Genomic DNA, 22,500 nt, shown 5'->3' with positions numbered 1-22,500 from the left:
AGACAATCAGCGTCTTAATCCTGCATGTATTGAGGGAATTATCCCAGACCGCACTCTGATTTAGGAGTCATCAGGACACTGTCTGTAGAGTGGAACCAGAGTCCAGCTGAGCTGCTGGGGCAGCAGGCCTCACTAGACCAATGACCTCCCTCTGTCTGTCTGTCTGTCTGTCTTTCTCTCTCTCTCTCTCTCTCTCTCTCTCTCTCTCTCTCTGTCTCTCTGTCTCTCTCTCATTCTGTCTCTACCTGTCTCTCTCTCTCATTCTGTCTCTACCTGTCTCTCTCTCTCTCTGTCTCTCTCTCATTCTGTCTCTACCTGTCTCTCTCTCTGTCTCTCTCTCTCTCTCATTCTGTCTCTACCTGTCTCTCTCTCTCTCTGTCTCTCTCTCATTCTGTCTCTACCTGTCTCTCTCTCTGTCTCTCTCTGTCTCTCTCTGTCTCTCTCTCTGTTGCCCTCTCTCTTTCTGTCTCTACTTGTATCCCTCTCTCTGTCTCTCCCTTTGTCTGTCTGTCTCCCTCTCTCTCTCTTTCTCTCTGTCTCTTTCTGTCTCTCCCTCTCTCTGTCTCCCTGTCTCTTTCTGTCTTTGTCTACCTCTCTCTCTCTCTCTCTCCTTCTCTCTTTTTCTCTCTCTGTCTCCATATACCTCTCTCCCTGTCTCTATCTCTGTCTCTCCCTCTGTCTTTCTTTCTTTCTCTCCCTCCATCTCACTCTCTCCCTACATCGCTCTCTCCCTCCCGCTCTCCCCCTCCCTCTCTTTCTCCATCTCTATCTCTCTCCCTCTCTCTCTCCCTCTAGAAAGATGATATCATCTCTTGGGATGGCATTAAGTAACTCAGCTGGCTTGGTTCCTTTCTTCAGGAGAGGACTGTAATAAATGCTCTGAGGGGGAGGGGCCTCGAGTTCTGAGGGGGAGGGGCATGGAGTTCACCCCTGCGCCAGTCCAGTCTCCCTGGAACACATGAAAGAAGAAGTCTTTTGATATAAATGCTGGTCTATTTCTAGGAGCCAAAGTTGGCACATTATAAATGCTCTTTAGTTTGGCCATGCTCAGATCTCTAGTTTGCACTTTTCATTAGTATCTTGGACTCAGGATTGCTAGACTTCTGACAGAAGTTTGTTTTTGCCAAACTTAAGTAAATTTTCTGCCCCACTAAAAGCGTATTCATTTGACATGCAAGTCCGTGAAATCCATTTTGGTTAGGGTGAGATGGTACCAGAGACCATGGTTCACTCTGGTTAGTTCATGATAAGTCAGTAGTAGGGTTAACAGAAGATTTGTTCAATCCACTACTTGTTATTCCCTGGAACTGCATCATGGGCCTTGACTCTGTGTCCTCTGTGACTCCTCCATTATTAGGATCATTATCAATGAGAGCCTGCCTTGATTGCATGTCAAGGAAGGCTGACTGACTACAAATGATAGAGACAGCTGGGGCTGCGCAACCATTCCCGTAATAAACCCAGGCATTAAAGGCACTGGTGGGACCAGGCACCTTATCCATATTTAATGGCCAAAAACAGCATTGATTTAGTGCAGTTAGTCCAGTCTGTCCAGAGATGTCCATTAGAATGTTTTTCCCGTGAAATGAAGTTGTCCAGAGCCGCATTTGGACATATGCCACAGAGTTGATCCCAGTTCAGACAAGCCGGTTCCCCCGGTCTATTTGTCTGGACCAGAGGGCCTCCTCCTCCTGCTCCACACCGGGGCCCCCACCAGACCCACCAGAACCACCAGACCCGCCAGACCCACCAGACCAACCTGACCCACCAGAACCACCAAACCCACTAGAACCACCAGACCCACCAGACCCACTAGACCCACCAGACCCACTAGACCCACCAGAACCACTAGACCCACTAGACCCACTAGACCCACCAGACCCACCAGAACCACCAAACCCACTAGACCCACCAGAACCACTAGACCCACTAGACCCACCAGACCCACCAGAACCACCAAACCCACTAGACCCACCAGAACCACTAGACCCACTAGACCCACCAGACCCACCAGAACCACCAAACCCACTAGACCCACCAGAACCACTAGACCCACCAGACCCACTAGACCCACCAGAACCACTAGACCCACTAGACCCACCAGACCCACTAGACCCACCAGAACCACTAGACCCACTAGACCCACTAGACCCACCAGAACTACCAAACCCACTAGACCCACCAGAACCACTAGACCCACTAGACCCACCAGAACCACCAAACCCACTAGACCCACCAGAACCACTAGACCCACTAGAACCACCAGACCCACCAGACCCACTAGACCCACCAGAACCACTAGACCCACTAGACCCACCAGACCCACCAGAACCACCAAACCCACTAGACCCACCAGAACCACTAGACCCACTAGAACCACCAGACCCACCAGACCCACTAGACCCACCAGAACCACTAGACCCACTAGACCCACCAGACCCACCAGACCCACCAGAACCACCAAACCCACTAGACCCACCAGAACCTGCTGCTGCGGCTAGCCCACATCCCAGAGCACCTCCTCATCACCCCTCACTACTCAGAACCAGACCCAGCTCTTGTTCGGGTCCAACACAAACACCCCACTTCTGTTATTCTGCTGCCTTAGTGAGAGATGTCAGAGAGGAATGCTTTTACAAATGAGCAGCATGGCAGCTGAATCAGGACTCTCCCGCATAATTGAATTAGATAATTGTTCAGAACGAGCTAGCTGGTGGTTTTCAAGGAGAGCCAAGATTCATACATCATTTACTGACCGACCAAAAGTGTGTCAGGACTGACTGAATCACCTCTAATGGGTGATTACCTTCAAAGTGAATGATTGAAAAGGTTCCAGGCAACTTAGAATGCTACAACCCCTTTAGAATAAGTGGATTTTAATGAGAAGGAAGGGGCTAAAACAAAGTGAGAGGATCAGTGATTTGGGGAAAGTGCATGGCAGGCTGGACAGTACACAGCACCTTTTAAAGACCGGTTATCTCCATGAAATATTTAGTAATAACAACACGTTATCTTTCTTGGATAGGACTGCTGCCGTAAATAAAACAGATGAAAGAAACTCTGAAATAGTTCACAGTGCCTCGTCATAAATAAAGTACCTTGAGAGATGGTTTATCGTCCAAGTCATTGTACTGTATGTTGAATATCTGGATAAAGCCCTTCGTTCTGCGAGGTGTTCTGCACTAATAAGCCGCGCTCCGGCTTCGTGTCTGGCCTGGCGGAGCCCCGGGCAACAGACTCACAACACCAGAGCATGACTGGAACCTGACTGCAGCTAATCACAACCTTATTCTGTCAGAGCCACACAGACCCACTTCAGAGCCCGCTCCAGATACCTCCCCACTTACCGCAAAGCTTTTAGATTCCCAGAACCAGGTTCACGTGATATAAAGCGTGCATTTGTCAGGTAAAATAGACATTTATTATTTGAAGCTCATAAATCTGTTTCAAATAGATATCAGATGAGGGATCAAATGGAGATGTAGCCTACGTAGAAGAGCAGCCAGGATAGTTTGAAACAGCATGTTTTAGATAGCAGAAGAGTTCAGGATAGTTTGAAACAGCATGTTTTAGATATCAGAAGAGTTCAGGGCGGTTTTAAACAGCATGTTTTAGATATCAGAAGAGTTCAGGACAGTTTTACACAGCATGTTTTAGATAGATATCAGAAGAGTTCAGGACAGTTTTACACAGCATGTTATAGATATCAGAAGAGTTCAGGGCGGTTTTAAACAGCATGTTTTAGATAGATATCAGAAGAGTTCAGGACAGTTTTAAACAGTAGGCCTATGTTCTCCCTGTTATTTTCCTTTGCTAGGACATTTATAAATTCTTACCTACGACAAGGAGGGAGCTATTATAACTGCATATTTGAAAGGAAACCACATCTTGTGCACGTTACAAACTTAAATCTAAAGAAAAAATGAAATACAGCAGGGAATTAATACAATCAATGTTTAGTCAAATACAGAGTGTTCAGTGATACAGTGTTCAGTGATATTCAGCTCAGTTTTTTAACAATGTGTCCATGTCAGCTCGTCCCCTCAGATCCATCAAAATGCAGAAAGCCTTTTTTCATTATGATAACTGAATGATTACAGCATAGTCTACAGAATAACGGCAAATAGTTTAGTACAATAACCTTTCTCTAATACATGTCTTCTCTAATTCTGAGTGATAACAAGTAGCAATGTTATTTTTGCATACAGTATGTGCACTAAATCAAATATATCCATTCCTATTAAGCCTGCATGAGAGACAATCATGATACTGGTAAGTGGCATTGCCTAAAATAAATTACTTGCAAAATATAATTTAATTGTGATTTTATCGTAAGTGGCAAATTTATAAACGTAAAGGTACATCTAAGCATAATTAATGTCTTAAAGAACAGTTCACTTAAATTCCTGTAATGGCATTGTTTCTGTTTAATTAACACATATTTAAACAGTCTTACTACAGTATAGCCCCTTGTTCAATATGAACCTCACCTTTGCCTTGTGTGCTTTTGTCAGTGCTCCTGGAATAGAGCGCCCTCTGCCTGTCAATCAAAGCATTACCGTCAAACAGGGAGTCTGCACATAATAAACATCCATTTGAAAATGTACTGTACGGTCAGCCAGGAACAAAATATTTACTGTATTAATTTGATGTATTCACTATGGAAATTGCACCCAAATTATCAATATAAATATATAAAATAAAATACTATATAGTTTAACGTATAAATATGGTTACCAATTACCAATATTGACTTTATACTTCGCAAGTGCAAGATATAATGTAAGTTTTAGCCAAAATCTACAAATACATTTCATCAAATACCAGAAATCCAGTTCATAAAAGCATAAGAAGCATCATTGTAAACACACATGTCAGATGGCTATATAGATACATGTATAATAACAGGTTAGGACTTTTCAAAAGACCAGAGCAACAGTATAATAGCCGTCCTAAAGCAGAAACAACTATATCCATCCAGTACAAAATCTAAATGCATACAATCCCTCAATAAAAAAAACTGCTTCCCCTAGATAGAAACATCCAGTGCAACGATGATGATACTCATTCCAGCTCCTGATTGGTTTCATATTCCCAGCCAATCAGAAGTGGTGCTTCCTACAGTTGAGAGAGGGCCTCCTCTTCCTCTTCCTGTGGCTCTGCTCTCTGTTCTCTGGCCAGGGGAAGCCGGCGCTGGCCGTCCTGGCCGCCTCGTCGTACTCGTCGCTGTCAGAGTCGTCCTCGGCCACGGGGAAGGCCTTGTCAGGAAACACCTCTCTCAGGCTGGCACTGAAGAACGACTCCAGACTACGACCTGCCTGGGCCACCTCTGAATCAGGCTGAGAGAGAGAGAGAGAGAGAGAGAGAGAGAGAGAGAGAGGGAGAGGGAGAGGGAGAGAGAGAGAGAGAGAGGGAGAGAGAGGGAGAGAGAGAGAGAGAGAGAGAGAGAGAGGGAGAGAGAGAGAGAGAGAGGGAGAGGGAGAGGGAGAGAGAGGGAGAGAGAGAGAGAGAGAGGGAGAGAGAGGGAGAGAGAGAGAGAGAGAGAGGGAGAGAGAGAGAGAGAGAGGGAGAGAGAGAGAGAGAGAGAGAGAGAGAGAGAGAGAGAGAGAGTGAATGAGTACAGATATGATCAGCGCTAGACTATGCTCATGTGTTCTAGAAAGGAGATGCACATGTGAGTTCTGGCAAGTAATAGAACACTGACTTTTCCTATGTTAAATGCAATTATTGTAAGTAGCTTTGGATAAAAGTGTCTAAATTACTGTAATGTAATGATGGTTACTTTACATGTATGGGGTTTTGAAACGAGAATCATCTGGGATAATCTACTCATCCACAAGGGTTAAAATATTTAGAAGCCTTAACATGTACAGTAGTTGGTGCTCTGTCCTGGTTAGGACAATCAAAAGTGCGGTACGACCCCTCTCCCTTACATAGTTGAACTTGGCACAGTTCCTGAACATTAGGGAGACATCGGTGACGAACTCCTCAGGCGAGAGGTAGTGACGCGCGTTGCTCCTGCTCAGCCTGGCCCTGATCACAGACAGGTCCATGGGCCGCTTGATGATCTGGTAGTAGTGCCGAGCCTGGGTGAACAAACTGCAGCGTTACATTTACAGGCCTGTAGCCGGGGGTGGGGGGGGGGGGGGGTCGGGCGGATCGAACGAACCCCCCCGTCACGACCAAAGGTCCAGAATTTAAGACATAAGGTCCGCACCCCCCCCCCCCCCCCCCCCGTCAACAAATTGCCCAACAATCAAAATAACCTGTCCGAAACCCCCCCCCCTCACCCGTCAACAAATCGAAATGATATGGTCAACTTTTGGAGAAAAAAATGAACCCCCCCCTCCACAAGATTGGCTACGGGCCTGATTCACCAGATCTGCCTGCCTGGCCAGAGAGCCGACTGTATGATGTTGAGTACAAGAGGGCAGAGATGGAACGGTAGGAAAATGTCATATCATGAAAATGTCATATCACATCAGCAAAATGATCACGGTTATCAGTATTATCGCGGTATTATAAAATGTGCTGAACATTTTCCAAAACTACTGATACACACAATTAAATCATTTCTCTGAGTTTTATATTGAAAACCACAAATACAATTAGCAGCACTATGCACTTTTTGTTTGCATAAACACCAAAATAATGCATCTTGGAGACATCTTGGATGACTTGCGAACTTTGGTTGATGCTTGACAGTATTTACACGTGAGTTTTTCAAAGCGCGGAAATCAAACACGGTTTTAGTGATATTTTGAACACGATAAATGTAATGGAAATTTACCGTGGTTTATCGTTATACCGGTTATCGTTACATCCCTAGAAGAGGGCCTGTTACGCAAGTCAATGAAACACGAATGTAACCGAAGAGCACTTGCTAGTAAGCAGACAGTGAGACACGGCTGGGACTGACTCACCAGTGAACTGACTCACCAGAGGACTGACTCACCAGGGAACTGACTCACCAGAAGACTGACTCACCAGGGAACTGACTCACCAGGGAACTGACTCAACAGGGAACTGACTCACCAGAGGACTGACTCACCAGGGAACTGACTCACCAGGGAACTGACTCACCAGGGAACTGACTCACCAGAGGACTGACTCACCAGGGAACTGACTCACCAGGGAACTGACTCACCAGGGAACTGACTCACCAGAGGACTGACTCACAAGGGAACTGACTCACCAGAGGACTGACTCAACAGGGAACTGACTCACCAGAGGACTGACTCACCAGGGAACTGACTCACCAGGGAACTGATTCACCAGAGGACTGACTCACCAGGGAACTGACTCACCAGAAGACTGACTCACCAGGGAACTGACTCACCAGGGAACTGACTCACCAGGGAACTGACTCACCAGGGAACTGACTCACCAGGGAACTGATTCACCAGGGAACTGACTCACCAGAAGACTGACTCACCAGGGAACTGACTCACCAGGGAACTGACTCACCAGAGGACTGACTCACAAGGGAACTGACTCACCAGGGAACTGACTCACCAGAGGACTGACTCACCAGAGGACTGACTCACCAGAGGACTGACGGGCTCGTGGAAGGGAGTGCTGAGGATGTTACTGATGATCAGCAGAGTCAGCTGCTCACATTTCTGCGGAGAGAGAGCGCTCACACAGTTACCACGAGGGCCGTCCAAACGACCAGACGCTGGGCCGCCGGAGTGATCCGCGTCCAGTCTGGAGACCAGGCTGATAAAGGTGTGAGAGGGAGGAGTCGGCGCCCTACTCTCTGGTCGGAGGAGGACAGGCCGCGCTGTAGGCCGGCCCTCGCCGCGCGTCCCCCCGACAGCCGCTGGTTCTCGCAGTCGTACTCTACCTCGGGCTGATGGACGTCCCTGCACAGCGTGCACACCCAGTCTCCCCTGGGGGGGGAGGGGGACAGGGACAGGGAGGGGGACAGGGAGGGGGACAGGGAGGGGGACAGGGACGGGGACGGGGGCAGGGGACAGGGACAGGGACAGGGACAGGGACAGGGAGGAGGACAGGGAGGGGGACGGGGACAGGGAGGGGGACAGGGACAGGGAGGGGGACAGGGACAGGGACGGGGACAGAGAGGGGTACAGGGACAGGGAGGGGCCGTTAAAGTCCGGCTCAGCATTAAAACGGAGTTGAAACTTTGGATAAAATAATGACTACAGTATACACAAATAAGAGAAAATACCAACATGCACACTCACAATGTTGTGGTGCTGGGAGTAAATCCCCTTAAAAGTTTCAAATGAAAAATGACACACTCCCACACACACTTTTTCTCTGCTTTTAATCTGCCAATGTTTCGGTTAGACCTTCATCAGGACAATCTGTTTCTGGATTTATGGTATTTGATAAAATGCATTTGTATATTTTGCCTAAAACGTACATTTATAGTACAGTATGTCATTTTTAAGGCGTAGCCCACGGAGCCGAGTGCAGAGCAGGGCCATCTTTGGAACCCTCTGTTACATCTTTGGACACTCTATTGTATTGTACTGTATTGTTTTGTGTCGTGTTGTGTTGTGTTGTGTTGTGTCGTGTTGTGTTGTGTTGTGTCGTGTTGTGTTGTGTCGTGTCGTGTTGTGTCGTGTCGTGTCGTGTTGTGTTGTGCTGTATTTTATTATACTGTGTTGTTTTGTAGTACTATGTTGACCTGCCGGGGGACTGCAGATGACAATTAGCTTAAGTCTACTAGCTAACTCTGGTACATTTACATTGATGTGGAAACTGATATGTTGATTAATGTGCATTGTCCCTTCTTTTAAATAAAATGAACAAACAAACAAACAAACAAAGGTTTTACGTGGGGAAGCTGAGCAGGGGGGGGACGTGGCAGGTCAGATGGAAGACTTTGGGACAGCGGTCACAGCACAGCAGCTCCCCTCCGATCAGACACACGGCACAGAAGTCCTCGCTGTCCATCTCCACGGCATTGGCGCCGGGCCGGGCTTCTCCGGGCCCCGGGGGGCCGGACTCCGGCCACGGGGCCCTCTGGCTGGGACCCGCAGGGGGCTCCACACCCAGACCGGAACCCGGCATGACCAGATCAGCCATAGCGGAGTCCGGGTCTGATTCTAGGTCCGGCCCAGACTCCGCGGAGCCCGATGATTCGGCAGGCCGGTCCGACTCCATGTCTGAGTCTGACAGCGGGCGCTGACCGGACTGAGAGCTGGGATCTGGGTCTGCGTCCGAGTCCGGCAGAGGGTCCGATTCTGCGTCGCCTTCCGATCCTCCGGCGGCCGGTTCCTCTCCGTTCTCCGACTCCACAGCGGGTTCTGGTTCTCCGCTGGGCTCTGATCCCTCAGAGTCCACGCCGGTCTCTGACTCTGCCCCCGCCGCGTTCTCCTCAGCCACTGACTCCAGGTCAGCCTCTGACAAAGAAGACCCGGGCTGCGGGTCCGATTCTGGATCGGGCTCGGAGTCGGCATCGGGTTCCGAGACTGACCTGGGGTCAGACTCCGTGTCGGCGTCAGGCGGAGGGCACAGCTGAGGAGCAGGCTCTGGATCAGCAGACGGGGCTGATGGGGAGAGTTCTCCACTAGGGCCTTGTCCTCCAGTCCCTCTGGACGGAGAGGTCACCGGAGACACGGGGGGCTGGCCAGGGAGGGGTCTCTGTGTGCACGGCGGCATTACGAGTGCCAGGTTAGACCTCATGGACGCTGAACCTTTGGCTATTTCCTGCAGAGAGAAAACCCCACACAGTAAAGGTTATAGCATGGGTTCCCAAACTCCATCAATGAGGGCCTCCCCTCTAAAAAACAGTGACACACCCGCCCCCCCCCCCCAACCCCCCAAATGTGTCCATTTTGCTAGGCAGCGTTAGCTAGCCCATAATGTAGCACAGCTAAGTTAGCTCAGAGGCACCTGTTGCTAGTTAACGTTATGACGTTTTCGCACAATACATTCATGCCTGCGGGGGGAGACTCTCTCTGCACTATCCACAAATTGAGTATACATCTCTCCCATTATTTATTTAGATCTTCTGACCTTTAAAAGCACATTTCATTCATAAAAACCATAGACATTTAAACAAACAAAACATGTTTTTCCTTCTTTTTTTTTCTTCCTAGCCATCCCTCCGCGCCTCCCCTGACTTTCTTTGGGGCCCCCCAGGGGAGGCCCGCCTCACAGTTTGGGAATGCCTGGGTTAGAGTATTCAAGACGACCACCTACTACGTCTACGAAGCACGTAGATGTAAGTTTCACTGACCGTCTGTAACATTAACATGACTGTATCTTTAAGAGGAGGGTTTGTCGGAGACGCGCTGAGGATTAACTCTGCCCCGCCCTCCCCCCACGCCGTCTGGGGCGGGGAAGCTCCGGTCCGCCCCGCTCCGCTGGCCGGCAGGGGGTCGCTCTGGCGCCGCCCGTGTGGCGGGAGCCGGGACACCAGTATCTTCAGCCTCTCCAAACACACCACCGGAACCTTGGGACTTCCCTGGGCCTGCCAGGCCTCGCGCTCGGTTCTGAGGACGGGATCACAAATCACACATGAATCCGTCCGACTCAGCGTTTTCACCACCATCATCTGTGATGTTGTATGTTGTCCAGCGCACTCAAGTTGAGGCTAATCGTTGTACCTTGGCACAATGACAATAAAGACATTCTATTCTATTATTTTCTATTCTATTCTATTCTCGTTACAGTACATGATGAGACGAGAGTATTGGTGATGAGTGTGCTCTACCTGCTGTTTAGGCTTCTCCTTGAGATCCTGTATTTTTCTTTGACTTCATACCCAGTCTCTTCCTTGGCGTAGGCATACACATTATCTGAGGAGGAAGTGAAGACATTATCTGAGGAGGAAGTGAAGACATTATCTGAGGAGGAAGTGAAGACATTATCTGAGGAGGAAGTGAAGACATTATCTGAGGAGGAAGTGAAGACATTATCTGAGGAGGAGGAAGTGAAGAAACCCTTTTAATCCAGTCACATACAGCACTGTGAGAAAACACAACTAGCCGTACGATGTCTTGTTAATAAGTGCTGTTAACAATAATAATGGAGATAATTTAATCAAGGATCTACTAACATGATCATATCTGTGTTGCTATGTGTCATAAAAAATGACTACTATTCCCATAATGCTTAGTGTTTAGTATGTGCAGACTGGTGATTGCTGACAAGTGGTAGGGCTCCACTGTTACACTTTGCTAAAAGCACTATTGTTATTAAAGGCTGTAAACTTCATCATCATTCATAATATAGAAACAACTACCTGGTTCAGTCTTATAGGTCAGACGGCATCTGGAGAGGGGCGTGGCTAGGGACGTTTCCCTGGCGACAGCGCGCATCACTCCGTGTGACTCATTCCTCTGCGGAGGAAGGACACAACCACACAGAATAAACGTGCCGCAGAAACTACAGCTTTGTCAACATCCTGTCATACTATGATCAAAACATTACATCAACATAGGCATTTTAAACATATTGCTGACAGGAATCATATTTCTATCACAAAGCCACTGACAGAGATTGAGTAGAGTGTAAAATATGTTTTCACCCAACACGGTAATACTGTTGGAATGCAATTACATTTGACGGCGAACATAATAAATCTACCAATGAGAAATGATTGTTTTTAAATAGTAATTCTGGCAGCTGTGTTGAGTATGTTCTCAATAAAGTCTGATGCAGACCTTTCATTGCCCTATCAGATCCGCCTTTGGTCATTGGCTTTACCTTCTGCAAAAGCGTTCACAGTAACCTGCCAACTAAACCAAGGTGTGTTTCACAGCCAAATCTCTCTCAGTGCTTCAGTGTGTCTCATTCAAATCCAATGCAAGGCTTCTTTCTCAAGGCCAGGCTGTATAATGACTTGTCTTGTGACCTAGCGTAGATACGGCTCTGTGGGTTTCCTTTTACGACCCTGTACTCTCTTTGTGCAGAGCTGTAGAGCGCAGCCTCTCCTCTAATGGTGCAGTAATTGCATTGTAATGGTCGTCCTCAGCATCACCGTGTTAAGAGGTTATCATGTAAATAATAGCATGTCTGCAAGGGGTCGTTGAATCTAGACAGACGACCCAGGTCAGGTTAGCCATTGGTTTAAACCTCCGGTCTCCATGGCAACAGGTCCTCCCCTCTCCTGTAAGGGTAGTCGGGGTACCTGGCCCCCCCCTGTAAGGGTAGGGAGGTATCACCCCAGATGGGGGAGTCAGGGTACCTGGTCCTCCCCCCCCTGTAAGGGTAGGGAGGTATCCCCCCAGATGGGGGAGTCGGGGTACCTGGTCCCCCCCCCCCCGGTAAGGGTAGGGAGGTATCCCCCCAGATGGGGGAGTCGGGGTACCTGGTCAACCCCACCCGGTAAGAGTAGGGAGGTATCCCCCCAGATGGGGGAGTCGGGGTACCTGGTCTGGGGCTGCCGGGCCGTGGGCGGCCCCCGGGAGCCTGTCTGTGACGGGGCTGCTGGGAGGGGCTGCAGGTTCTGCTGGGGTGCTCTGGGAGCGGCTTTTCCTCCTCCCACACGCCGTGCCGGGGCTGGAGCTGGAGCTGCCGGGCATGCTGGGAAGAGCGTCAGCCCCGGACCCAGGGGCCGTCAGCGCTGACATCTCCAGCGGGGCGGAACTCTGTCAGAACAGAACCAACAAGCAGACGCTCTCTGAGCCCCGGGGCCACTACCAAGATAGAGTACAGGACTCTGCAGAGCGTCACAGTCAAATACAGAAATATTATTCTTATTCTTATTCATATTGTTCTTGATTAATTTATAAAAGCACTTTTTATTGTGAAACAATCTCACAGAGCAGAAACACTGAAACAAGCACAAAGTCATTAAGAAAACAGTGACACAAATGTATGTATATACTGTATATATATATATATAACTACACCAACTTTATACTATAGCTATATAACTACAAAAAGCTTTTCTAAATAAGTAGGTCTTTAGACCAGTCTTAAAAGATCCCAGAGTCTGTGGTGCCCTCAGATTGTCAGGGAGGGCATTCCAAAGGCGGCTGAGCAAAAGGCCCAGTCTTCCATAGAGCAGAGCTTAGTCCTGGGGTATGAAGAAGCAGGGTCTCCATAGAGCAGAGCTTAGTCCTGGGGTATGAAGAAGCAGGGTCTCCCATAGACCAGAGCTTAGTCCTGGGGTATGAAGAAGCAGGGTCCCCATAGACCAGAGCTTAGTCCTGGGGTATGAAGAAGCAGGCTGTTTCTAGATGGAAGACTGCAGGAGGGGTTTAGTGGAGTGAGAGGTTATTTACAGTAGGGAGGTGCATTACCATAGGTGCATTTGAAAGTTAGGAGAAAGGTTTTGAATTCAATCCTTTAGGAGACAGGGAGCCAGTGCAAAGATGCCAGGATGGGGATGATATGAGTATATTTCCACATTCCCATCAGGATCCTGGCAGCACTGTTTTAGATGCACCTTTTGGATGTAGCGTTTGGAGGCTCTTACCAGGGATCTCAATGAACAGTGCATTGCAGTAGTCCAGCATTAAGGAGACAAAGGCATGGACACACTTCTCAGTATTAGACAAGGGTAAGGTGGGAAGGAGTTTGGCGATGTTTTTAAAGTGGTAGAACGATGTCTTACAGAGATGTTTGACGTGGGTGTTGTGAATGAAATTCAAGTTGTTTTCCTACTCCTGTTGTTTTAACTTTGTAGTTCGTTCCTCTAGAATCAGTCTGTTAAAACTACAAATTGTTCCTGTGTGACATCACTTCCCTGTCCTCTTCATCCTGAAACTGTGTCACTTCCTTTTTCACGTTATAAACTATCGCTTTCGTTCCCCAGTGACTCACTCTTGCCTGGATTCACTTCCTGTGCTCGAGTCCGAATTTGCAAATCGTAACATAGAATAAACTTATTGACTTTGTTTGAAACCAGCTTGACCGACCACTCAGCGTGTTCTTTGAAATCTAAACTAAACCAAGTAAGATTTTTAATTCACAGTGTCGAAAGTCAGGGAGGGATCGAGCTTGACAGGCTGGTAATTGAGGAAGAGAGAGCGATGGGTTCTGGAAGAGAATTGGACCCGATGAGGGGTTCCAACAAGTAGAGCCTCTGTCTTGATGCTGTTTAGTTGAAGGACGTTTTGTTTCATCCATGCCCTGGGCTCCTCAAGGTAGTTGTTGAGCAGGCAACAGAGGGACTTGGGGAAGTTTTCACGTACAGCAGGGTGTCATCAGCATAGAGGTGGAATGATATTTCATGCCTGCGGATAATACGACAGATGGGGAGCATATAGAGGATGAACAGAATGGGGCCAAGAACAGATCCTTGAGGGACACCACAGGTGACTGTGCACATAGACCTGGACGCCCCTAGGGAGACATATTCTGTCCTGTCCAAATAGGAGGGAAACCAGTTTGGCACTTGCTCAGATACCAAAAGAGTTTTGTAGGTGTTCGAGGAAGATGGAATGGTCGATTGTATCGAATGCTGCAGAAGGGGTAGCCAGCACCAGCAGACATCAGAAGGTCATTTGTGACCCTAAGTAGTGCTGATTTCAGCACTGTGGGCCGTCCGAGAACCAGACTGGAAGAGGTTGTTGAGGTTGAGATGGTGTTGGGAACTGTGCTCCCAAGACCTTGCAGAGAAAGGGCAGATTACTACTGGCATAGACGAGGTGAAACCAACAACTCCATGTCATAGTAACAGGGAGAAGGCAGTGGGGAAGTGTGGTAGAAACAACCTTGAGTGTCACACACACACACACACACACACAGTCACACACACACACACACAGTCACACACACACCCACACACACATCATCACACACACATACACACACACACAGTCACACACACACACAGTCTCACACACACAGTCACACAAACACAGTTTCTCTCTCTCACACACACACACACAGACACACACACACACACAGTCACTGAGGAGGCAGCCTGCTGGTTCAGAACAACACGACTCGCTACAACGGCCATTCCATTCAGCCTAAGAGGGGCCCACACAAGCGCACTCTACATCACAACGCTCCTGATAATGAAAGGCTAAGTTACAACACCAATTATGGGATGTAAATCCCCCATCAGCGCTGCGCTGCATTAGGACATCACAGACCAGACCAGCTCCTCTCTCTCTCTCTTTCTCTCTCTCTCCATCAGCCTTTCTCACTCCTCATCATTTTGCTAATGGAAGGAAGTTTTTTTTTTCTTTTCAAAGAAGCCCCAAGCGCTACTGTCTGTCCCTCTCACACACATGTCTGTCCCTCTCACACACCTGTCTGTCCCTCTCACACACATGTCTGTCCCTCTCACACACCTGTCTGTCCCTCCCACACACCTGTCTGTCCCTCCCACACACCTGTCTGTCCCTCTCACACACCTGTCTGTCCCTCGCACACACCTGTCTGTCCCTCCCACACACCTGTCTGTCCCTCTCACACACCTGTCTGTCCCTCGCACACACCTGTCTGTCCCTCTCACACACCTGTCTGTCCCTCTCACACACATGTCTGTCCCTCTCACACACCTGTCTGTCCCTCTCACACACCTGTCTGTCCCTCTCACACACCTGTCTGTCCCTCCCACACACCTGTCTGTCCCTCCCACACACCTGTCTGTCCCTCGCACACACCTGTCTGTCCCTCCCACACACCTGTCTGTTCCTCTCACACACCTGTCTGTCCCTCTCACACACCTGTCTGTCCCTCGCACACACCTGTCTGTCCCTCTTTCACAAGCACACGCACCAGGGCGGTCTCACTAATTTTCGCTCCCGAGGATACGAATATTAATCTATTGAATCGCTCTCCACTGAACGATTTTCTTATTATCTTCGTATAACCCTAACCCTAACCCCTAACCCCTAACCCGTCTGGGGAACAGGCCCGGCAGGGCAGTCGTTTTTCGGGAGGCAGTCATTTCCCCGGGCGATTCCCTGGTGGGGCAGTCGGCGTTCCAAGTTTCGTCCAGTCCAGAGCTAAATTAGTTTCGTCCAGTCCAGAGAGAAATTGTTATGAAATTCGCTCTGTGTAGAGCGTTTCAATAGATTAAATACATTTCATTTTTGCTGGAACGAAAAGTCGTGATATGCGGTTGTGCGCACGGTAACACATTCAGGCCAGCTGACACTGAGCATGTGCGCATAATTACCAGCCGATTAGAACGGTTACCTGCTCTGCGCCCCCAGGAGAGGGATGGAGCAGTCTAAATGTAGAGAAGAGGCTATAATCTCCCTCTGGAAAAGGAGGGAAAGAGGAAGGGAGGAAGGGAGGGAGGGAGGGAGGGAGGGAGGGAGGGAGGGAGGGAGGGAGGAAGGAGACATGAAGGATACAGTAGTGTCTATCTGAGAGGGGGACTCAGTGCTGAAATCAAAATGGCGGCTCCCACAATTCCCTAAGTGACTCATTAATACCAGGTTAAGTACATATGCAGGCTACACCCTCCTGCCTTCTCCTCTCACTCTCACACACTGTGACTGTGTCAACGTAAAAATAATTTGTCTTACTTGATCATCCTCCAGGAGCGTTTTTTGATGGGTGATTATCCGGTTGCTCAAAGCCCTGACATCAAGCACACTAATAATAAACAACGCTGTCTCTGTTTTCACAGGCGCTGCTCTAAAGCTTTTCATCATTCAGAGTAGCGTGGGCTTCGGCTGTGTTAGTGGAGGAGCGCTCGTTCTGTTCCACCATCCTTCCTTCATATGGAAGCCAATCAGGATTCTGTCACACCATCTGTTCTCAGAGCAGCTGTCAACTACTGTGACTGATCATCTTGGCGTAAACAGAGATATAGCCAGCAATCCTTCAATATTCTCTGTGCTGTGGATTTATAAATGAGACAGGAAATACCACTGTCTGTCTGGGATTAAGGGTTGAGACACTGTATGAGAGCGTGTGCGTGTGTGTGTGTGTGTGTGTGTGTGTGTGTGCGTGTGTGTGTGTGTGTGTGTGTGTGTGCGTGTGTGTGTGCGAGCATGTGCATATGTGTGTGTGTGTGTGTGTGTGTGTGTGTGTGTGTGTGTGTGTGTGTGTGCAAGCGCCTGCGTGTTTGCGCATGTGTGTGTGTGTGTGTGTGTGAATGCGCTCATCATGCACAGTCAAAGATGAGGCAGATTTGAAGTCATAATAATGTAGGTTTTGTTCGGCGGCCATTTTCTCAGCATCATGTGGTCCAGCAGCTGTGAGCTGAGTGTGTGCTGTGAGTCCTCTGAAGCCGGGGTGACTGTGGTCACTGATAAACACACCTGTAGCTCAGCGTGTGAAACTAAAAAGCTACATGAAACAAGAGGAGCTCTTTTAGCAGAAGTCAAACTAACCGCATACTTCTTCACCGGTCAAGGCTCGATCGCCTTGTTGATAGGGGTCAGGGAAGAATTTTTACAGCTCACTTATCTGGCCCCCGGGTGATTACTGTTTTTTTGCTTCCCTCTGGAATATGTAGAGAGTGGGTCGTATGCCCACCTCCCTTGTTCTCTGTAAAGTGCATTGTGTTCCCTCTGGGTATGAAATGCACTATACAAATAAAGCTTTGATTGATTGATTTGAAGGCATCTGATGAGACTCAATACAATCAACAGAGCGGAGCATCACTCAGCAGCAGAGCTGTGGTCAGCGGGCAGACTCACCCTGTGGTCTCCGGGCTGCCGTGGAGGCGTGGTGCCCCTGTGGTCTCCAGGCTGCTGTGGAGGCGTGGTGCCCCTGTGGTGTCCAGGCTGCTGTGGAGGCGTGGTGCCCCTGTGGTCTCCAGGGTGCTGTGGAGGCGTGGTGCCCCTGTGGTCTCCAGGGTGCTGTGGAGGCGTGGTGCCCCTGTGGTCTCCAGGCTGCTGTGGAGGCGTGGTGCCCCTGTGGTCTCCAGGGTGCTGTGGAGGCGTGGTGCCCCTGTGGTCTCCAGGGTGCTGTGGAGGCGTGGCGCCCCTGTGGTCTCCAGGCTGCTGTGGAGGCGTGGTGCCCCTGTGGTCTCCGGGCCGGTGTGGAGGCGTGGCGTTACGCTGCCCAGGCCGCTGGTCGTCTCTCAGCTCGGCCGCAGCTGGAGACCGGACGCGCTGCTGGTCCTGCTGCTGGCAGGGCGGTCGAGCCCCGCGAGTCCTCCGCTCCCTCCTCTCCTGCCACGCCCCCTCGGTCTGCCACGCCCCCTCAGTCTGCCACGCCCCCTCTGTCTGCCACGCCCCTTTGTCCAGCGCCAGCGTCGGTCCAGCCTCCTGTTCCCCGCTGTCCTCCCGGTGCCCCTCTGCCAGCAGCTCTCTGGCGCCCTCGTCTGGCTGCCATTGGGGTTGCGGGGCCCTGCTGACCTGGTCTGCTCTGCTGCACTCTGCAGCTGGCCAAGCCTGGGCCCGAGGTTGGGGATGAGGCTGGGTATGGGGCTGAGGCTGGGGCTGGGTATGGAGCTGAGGCTGGGGCTGGGTATGGGGCTGGGTATGGGGCTGGGGCTGGGTATGGAGCTGGGGTTGGGGCTGGGGTTGAGGCTGAGGCTGAGGCTGGGCCCGGGGCTGGGGCTGGGACTGAGGCTGGGGCTGGGTATGGAGCTGGGGTTGGGGCAGAGGTTGAGGCTGGGGCTGGGTATGGAGCTGGGGTTGGGGCTGAGGCTGGGGTTGGGGCCAGGACTGGGACTGGGACTGGGACTGGGACTGGGACTGGGACTGGGACTGGGACTGGGACTGGGACTGGGACTGGGACTGGGCGTCTGGAGGATGCTCCGTTAGGGGCAGCGGGGAGTCCGGCCGCAGCACCGTGGGAGGAGACCGGCGGGGTCGGGGGTCAGGGGACGGCACCGGAGGGGCACAGCGCAGGGGGGAGGGCAGGGCGGCGGAGGGGCTCTCGGGGCCCCAGCACGTCTGGAGCAGCGTGGGGGAGCTGACGGTCGCCGGGGCACACCGGGCAGGGCAGGGGCCGGCCTCACGCTGGGTCTTGTCCGGCGCCAGGTCAGCCGGCGGGGGGAGGCAGTGGAGGCAGCACATCTGTGGCTGCTGGCAGCAGGTCCGGTAGGCACAGGCCCGGTCCCGCCCACCACGACACGCAGGGGGCAGGGCCACGCAGGTGATAGGCTGGGGCCGCAGGATGCTGGGGCAGGCCACGCCCTCAGAGTAGGGTCGATTTCCTCCTTCCACAGTCAGCTGACCTGGAGCCAATCAGAGACACTTGACGTCAATTAATACTTCTAATAAGTATTAATTTATTAATACTTATTAGATTAATTAATTAATTAATATTAATTCTTTTTTTTTCCAATCAATATTTCAATCGATTTGAGCCACTGCAGCCAATTCGCTTAAAATGAAGCTAACCTAAAGAGGACATCTGCTTAGTCCAGTAGCTTGGGTCCCAGTTGAATTTGATCTTCACAGGGACCCAGGAGTCCGGGTGGTGTGTGGGCTGGAGCAGGCGCTGCATCTGCAGAGAGATCTGGAGGAAATAGACAAGAACAGTGAAGTTCAGTGGCTCAGTTCATCTTCACAGTATTTTGCTCACAATTCCTAAAGTGACCACATGGTGAAAGTGTGTGCAATCATCGTGCTCCAAGTTGCGTTGAGTAGCATCCAATGTCTACTGCAGCTTCAATCATCCCTTCTAATGTTCAGCTCTTCACAATGTCGTGTTTATGACGCCGACAGGGGATTGACCCTGGGCTTGACCCCCGACCCCCCCCAGGTTACCAGCTCCCTGCTGAAGAGCAGCGGACTCGTGCGATGCTGAGCCGTCGCCCAGGTGACGAAGTTGTGCACGTGGTCCAGCTGGCCGCACGTCTCTATCGCCCCCTGCAGGCGCTCCTCCAGACGGCGCTGGAAGTCCTCCGAGATGCCCTGCTCAGACACAGAAACACGGCCCTGTGTGACTGCTGGCCGGCCGAGGCGCGGATGGACAGAGGGATAAGCAACGGCTCTCATCCTGTATCTGACCGCTTGTGAAAGGTCATTACTGCCTCTCTGTCGCTGGCTCTCCCGCCCCATGAGATCAGGCGGCTAGCGCCCTCTCTCCCCTGCGTGGACACTCACGCTCAGCTGGACACTAGAGACCAACACCCCCTGGGGACATTCTCAGAGTGATGGGGGTGGGGGTAGAAAGACAAGAGACAGAGACAGAGAAAGAGAGAAGAGAAAGAAGAGAGTAATTACCTCCAGTTGCTCTATTAATAGGTTGGCGCGTTTGTTGAGCTCGTTCATCATAATCATTTTTGCCATTTTAATCTGGTTCTCCGTTTTCCTCTGTGTGATCTTGACACTGTGCAGTCTGAGAGGAGGGGAGACAACATTACATTCTGATTGCTGACAGTAAAATCAAACTGGTTTTGATGAATAATCTGTTTGTTATATCTGGAAACTTTACAGCTGCTGGTTGATCTTATTCATAGTTGGACCACTCTGTGTATGATGTCAAAGATGAATCGTATACAATATACTGAACCAAAAACAATCTGGATTATTCTGGCAAACTCCAGCCAAATTTTGCTTTATGAGATTTAGCAGATGCTTTCATCCAAAGCGACTTACAATGTTTTGAGCTAGTATTGGCGTTACGTACCTTGCTCAAAGGCACAACGGTAGGCAATGATAACCAGATGGCCTTTTGTATAATGATGTTGACAGTGACTGAGCACCCTTTCATTTCACTGCATGCTTTATTCTGTATTACCGTGCATATGACACATAAAACGACCTTGAACCTTGAACCTTGCACCTGGACCGCCTTGAAATACTGTAGCAACCTTTTGGTCACTAGACAGACGCTCTAGCCACTGGGCCACCAACCGACACCAGTGTTTATGCCTGATCGTTCGGCACACCTGCCCGTGTTATACTGTATGACCTCTGACCTCACCTCTCCTCAATCTGCCCGTGTTATACTGTATGACCTCTGACCTCACCTCTCCTCAATCTGTTTAGCTGTGTTCTCGACGACTGGTCTCTTCTCCTCCACCTGGGCCATCAGGCTCTCGAACAGCCACTGCTGGTCCTGCAGGGCCTTCCCAACATGCACCAGTCTGGCAAACAGGCAGCACACAGACAGACAGACAGACAGACAGGCAGGCAGACAGACAGACAGCACACAGACAGACAGGCAGGCAGGCAGCACACAGACAGACAGACAGACAGACAGACAGACAGGCAGGCAGGCACAGACAGACAGACAGACAGACAGACAGGCAGACAGGCAGACAGACAGACAGACAGACAGACAGACAGACAGACAGACAGACAGACAGGCAGGCAGGCAGAAATAATATAATATTATTATTATTATAAGTAGTAGTAGTAGTAGTAGTAGTAGTATTACTATTATTTATAACGCCCTTTTTTATTGTTTGAAAACAATCTCAGTCAAGTGCTGAAAGATATGATATGAAGCACAATATTGAACACTTCACGTAGGTCATAAAATGTATTTAAAGAAGTAGAATTTACTATCACTAAAACCAGTCTCCACAGGGATTAGATTCAGTTTGAGATGTCAACTTCGCTACGAACAACTGTTCTGCAACATCACAGCGCACAACAGCATATGCTCGGAATAATAAACGAGGTCCCGGTGCGTTTAGAGAACGTTTAGGGAGTGTGTTTGTCTGGGGGGGGGTGGAGGGTTGAGCCTGCCTGGTGTGTTTGTCTGGGGGGGGGTGGAGGGTTGAGCCTGCCTGGTGTGTTTGTCTGGGGGGGGGTGGAGGGTTGAGCCTGCCCGGTGTGTCTCGGGGGGGGTGGAGGGTTGAGCCTGCCCGGTGTGTTTGTCTGGGGGGGGGTGGAGGGTTGAGCCTGCCCGGTGTGTTTGTCTGGGGGGGGGGGTGGAGGGTTGAGCCTGCCCGGTGTGTTTGTCTGGGGGGGGGAGGGTTGAGCCTGCCCGGTGTGTTTATCTGGGGGGGGGTGGAGGGTTGAGCCTGTCTGGTGTGTCTCGGGGGGGGTGGAGGGTTGAGCCTGTCCGGTGTGTCTCGGGGGGGGTGGAGGGTTGAGCCTGCCCGGTGTGTTTGTCTGGGGGGGGGTGGAGGGTTGAGCCTGCCCGGTGTGTTTATCTGGGGGGTGGAGGGTTGAGCCTGCCCGGTGTGTCTCGGGGGGGGTGGAGGGTTGAGCCTGTCCGGTGTGTCTCGGGGGGGATGGAGGGTTGAGCCTGCCCGGTGTGTTTGTCTGGGGGGGGGGTGGAGGGTTGAGCCTGCCCGGTGTGTTTGTCTGGGGGGGGGGTGGAGGGTTGAGCCTGCCCGGTGTGTTTGTCTGGGGGGTGGAGGGTTGAGCCTGTACGGTGTGTTTGTCTCGGGGGGGTGGAGGGTTGAGCCTGCCCGGTGTGTTTGTCTGGGGGGGGGTGGAGGGTTGAGCCTGCCCGGTGTGTTTGTCTGGGGGGGGGTGGAGGGTTGAGCCTGTCCGGTGTGTTTGTCTGGGGGGGGGTGGAGGGTTGAGCCTGCCTGGTGTGTTTGTCTGGGGGGTGGAGGGTTGAGCCTGCCCGGTGTGTTTGTCTGGGGGGGGGTGGAGGGTTGAGCCTGCCCGGTGTGTTTGTCTGGGGGGTGGAGGGTTGAGCCTGCCCGGTGTGTCTCGGGGGGGTGGAGGGTTGAGCCTGCCCGGTGTGTTTGTCTGGGGGGGGTGGAGGGTTGAGCCTGCCCGGTGTGTCTCGGGG

The 22,500-nt window shown here is 50.8% G+C and overlaps 1 protein-coding gene across 1 annotated transcript in view; it reads right to left on the bottom strand.

Annotated features, from left to right (window-relative positions):
* Window positions 1-5,102: 5,102 nt before the first annotated feature.
* Window positions 5,103-22,500, bottom strand: part of trim66 (tripartite motif containing 66) — a gene marked incomplete at both ends in the record, with an annotated part of 29,915 nt that continues 12,517 nt past the window's right edge. Inside the window, 15 exons of the mRNA XM_084437349.1 lie at window positions 5,103-5,339; window positions 5,934-6,086; window positions 7,548-7,622; window positions 7,757-7,892; window positions 8,807-9,681; window positions 10,214-10,469; window positions 10,742-10,799; window positions 11,222-11,318; window positions 12,351-12,569; window positions 17,541-18,239; window positions 18,642-19,030; window positions 19,197-19,314; window positions 19,566-19,712; window positions 20,025-20,139; window positions 20,774-20,890. Of these exons, the coding sequence (XP_084293475.1) occupies window positions 5,103-5,339; window positions 5,934-6,086; window positions 7,548-7,622; window positions 7,757-7,892; window positions 8,807-9,681; window positions 10,214-10,469; window positions 10,742-10,799; window positions 11,222-11,318; window positions 12,351-12,569; window positions 17,541-18,239; window positions 18,642-19,030; window positions 19,197-19,314; window positions 19,566-19,712; window positions 20,025-20,139; window positions 20,774-20,890 (3,691 nt within the window). The remainder of the gene's footprint in view (window positions 5,340-5,933; window positions 6,087-7,547; window positions 7,623-7,756; window positions 7,893-8,806; window positions 9,682-10,213; window positions 10,470-10,741; window positions 10,800-11,221; window positions 11,319-12,350; window positions 12,570-17,540; window positions 18,240-18,641; window positions 19,031-19,196; window positions 19,315-19,565; window positions 19,713-20,024; window positions 20,140-20,773; window positions 20,891-22,500) is intronic.

Source organism: Borostomias antarcticus (genome assembly GCF_949987555.1).
Source record: "Borostomias antarcticus genome assembly, chromosome: 4".
Lineage (NCBI taxonomy): Eukaryota > Metazoa > Chordata > Actinopteri > Stomiiformes > Stomiidae > Borostomias > Borostomias antarcticus.
The sequence above is the reverse complement of the archived record's forward strand: the minus strand, read 5'-3'. Positions and strand labels throughout refer to the sequence as shown.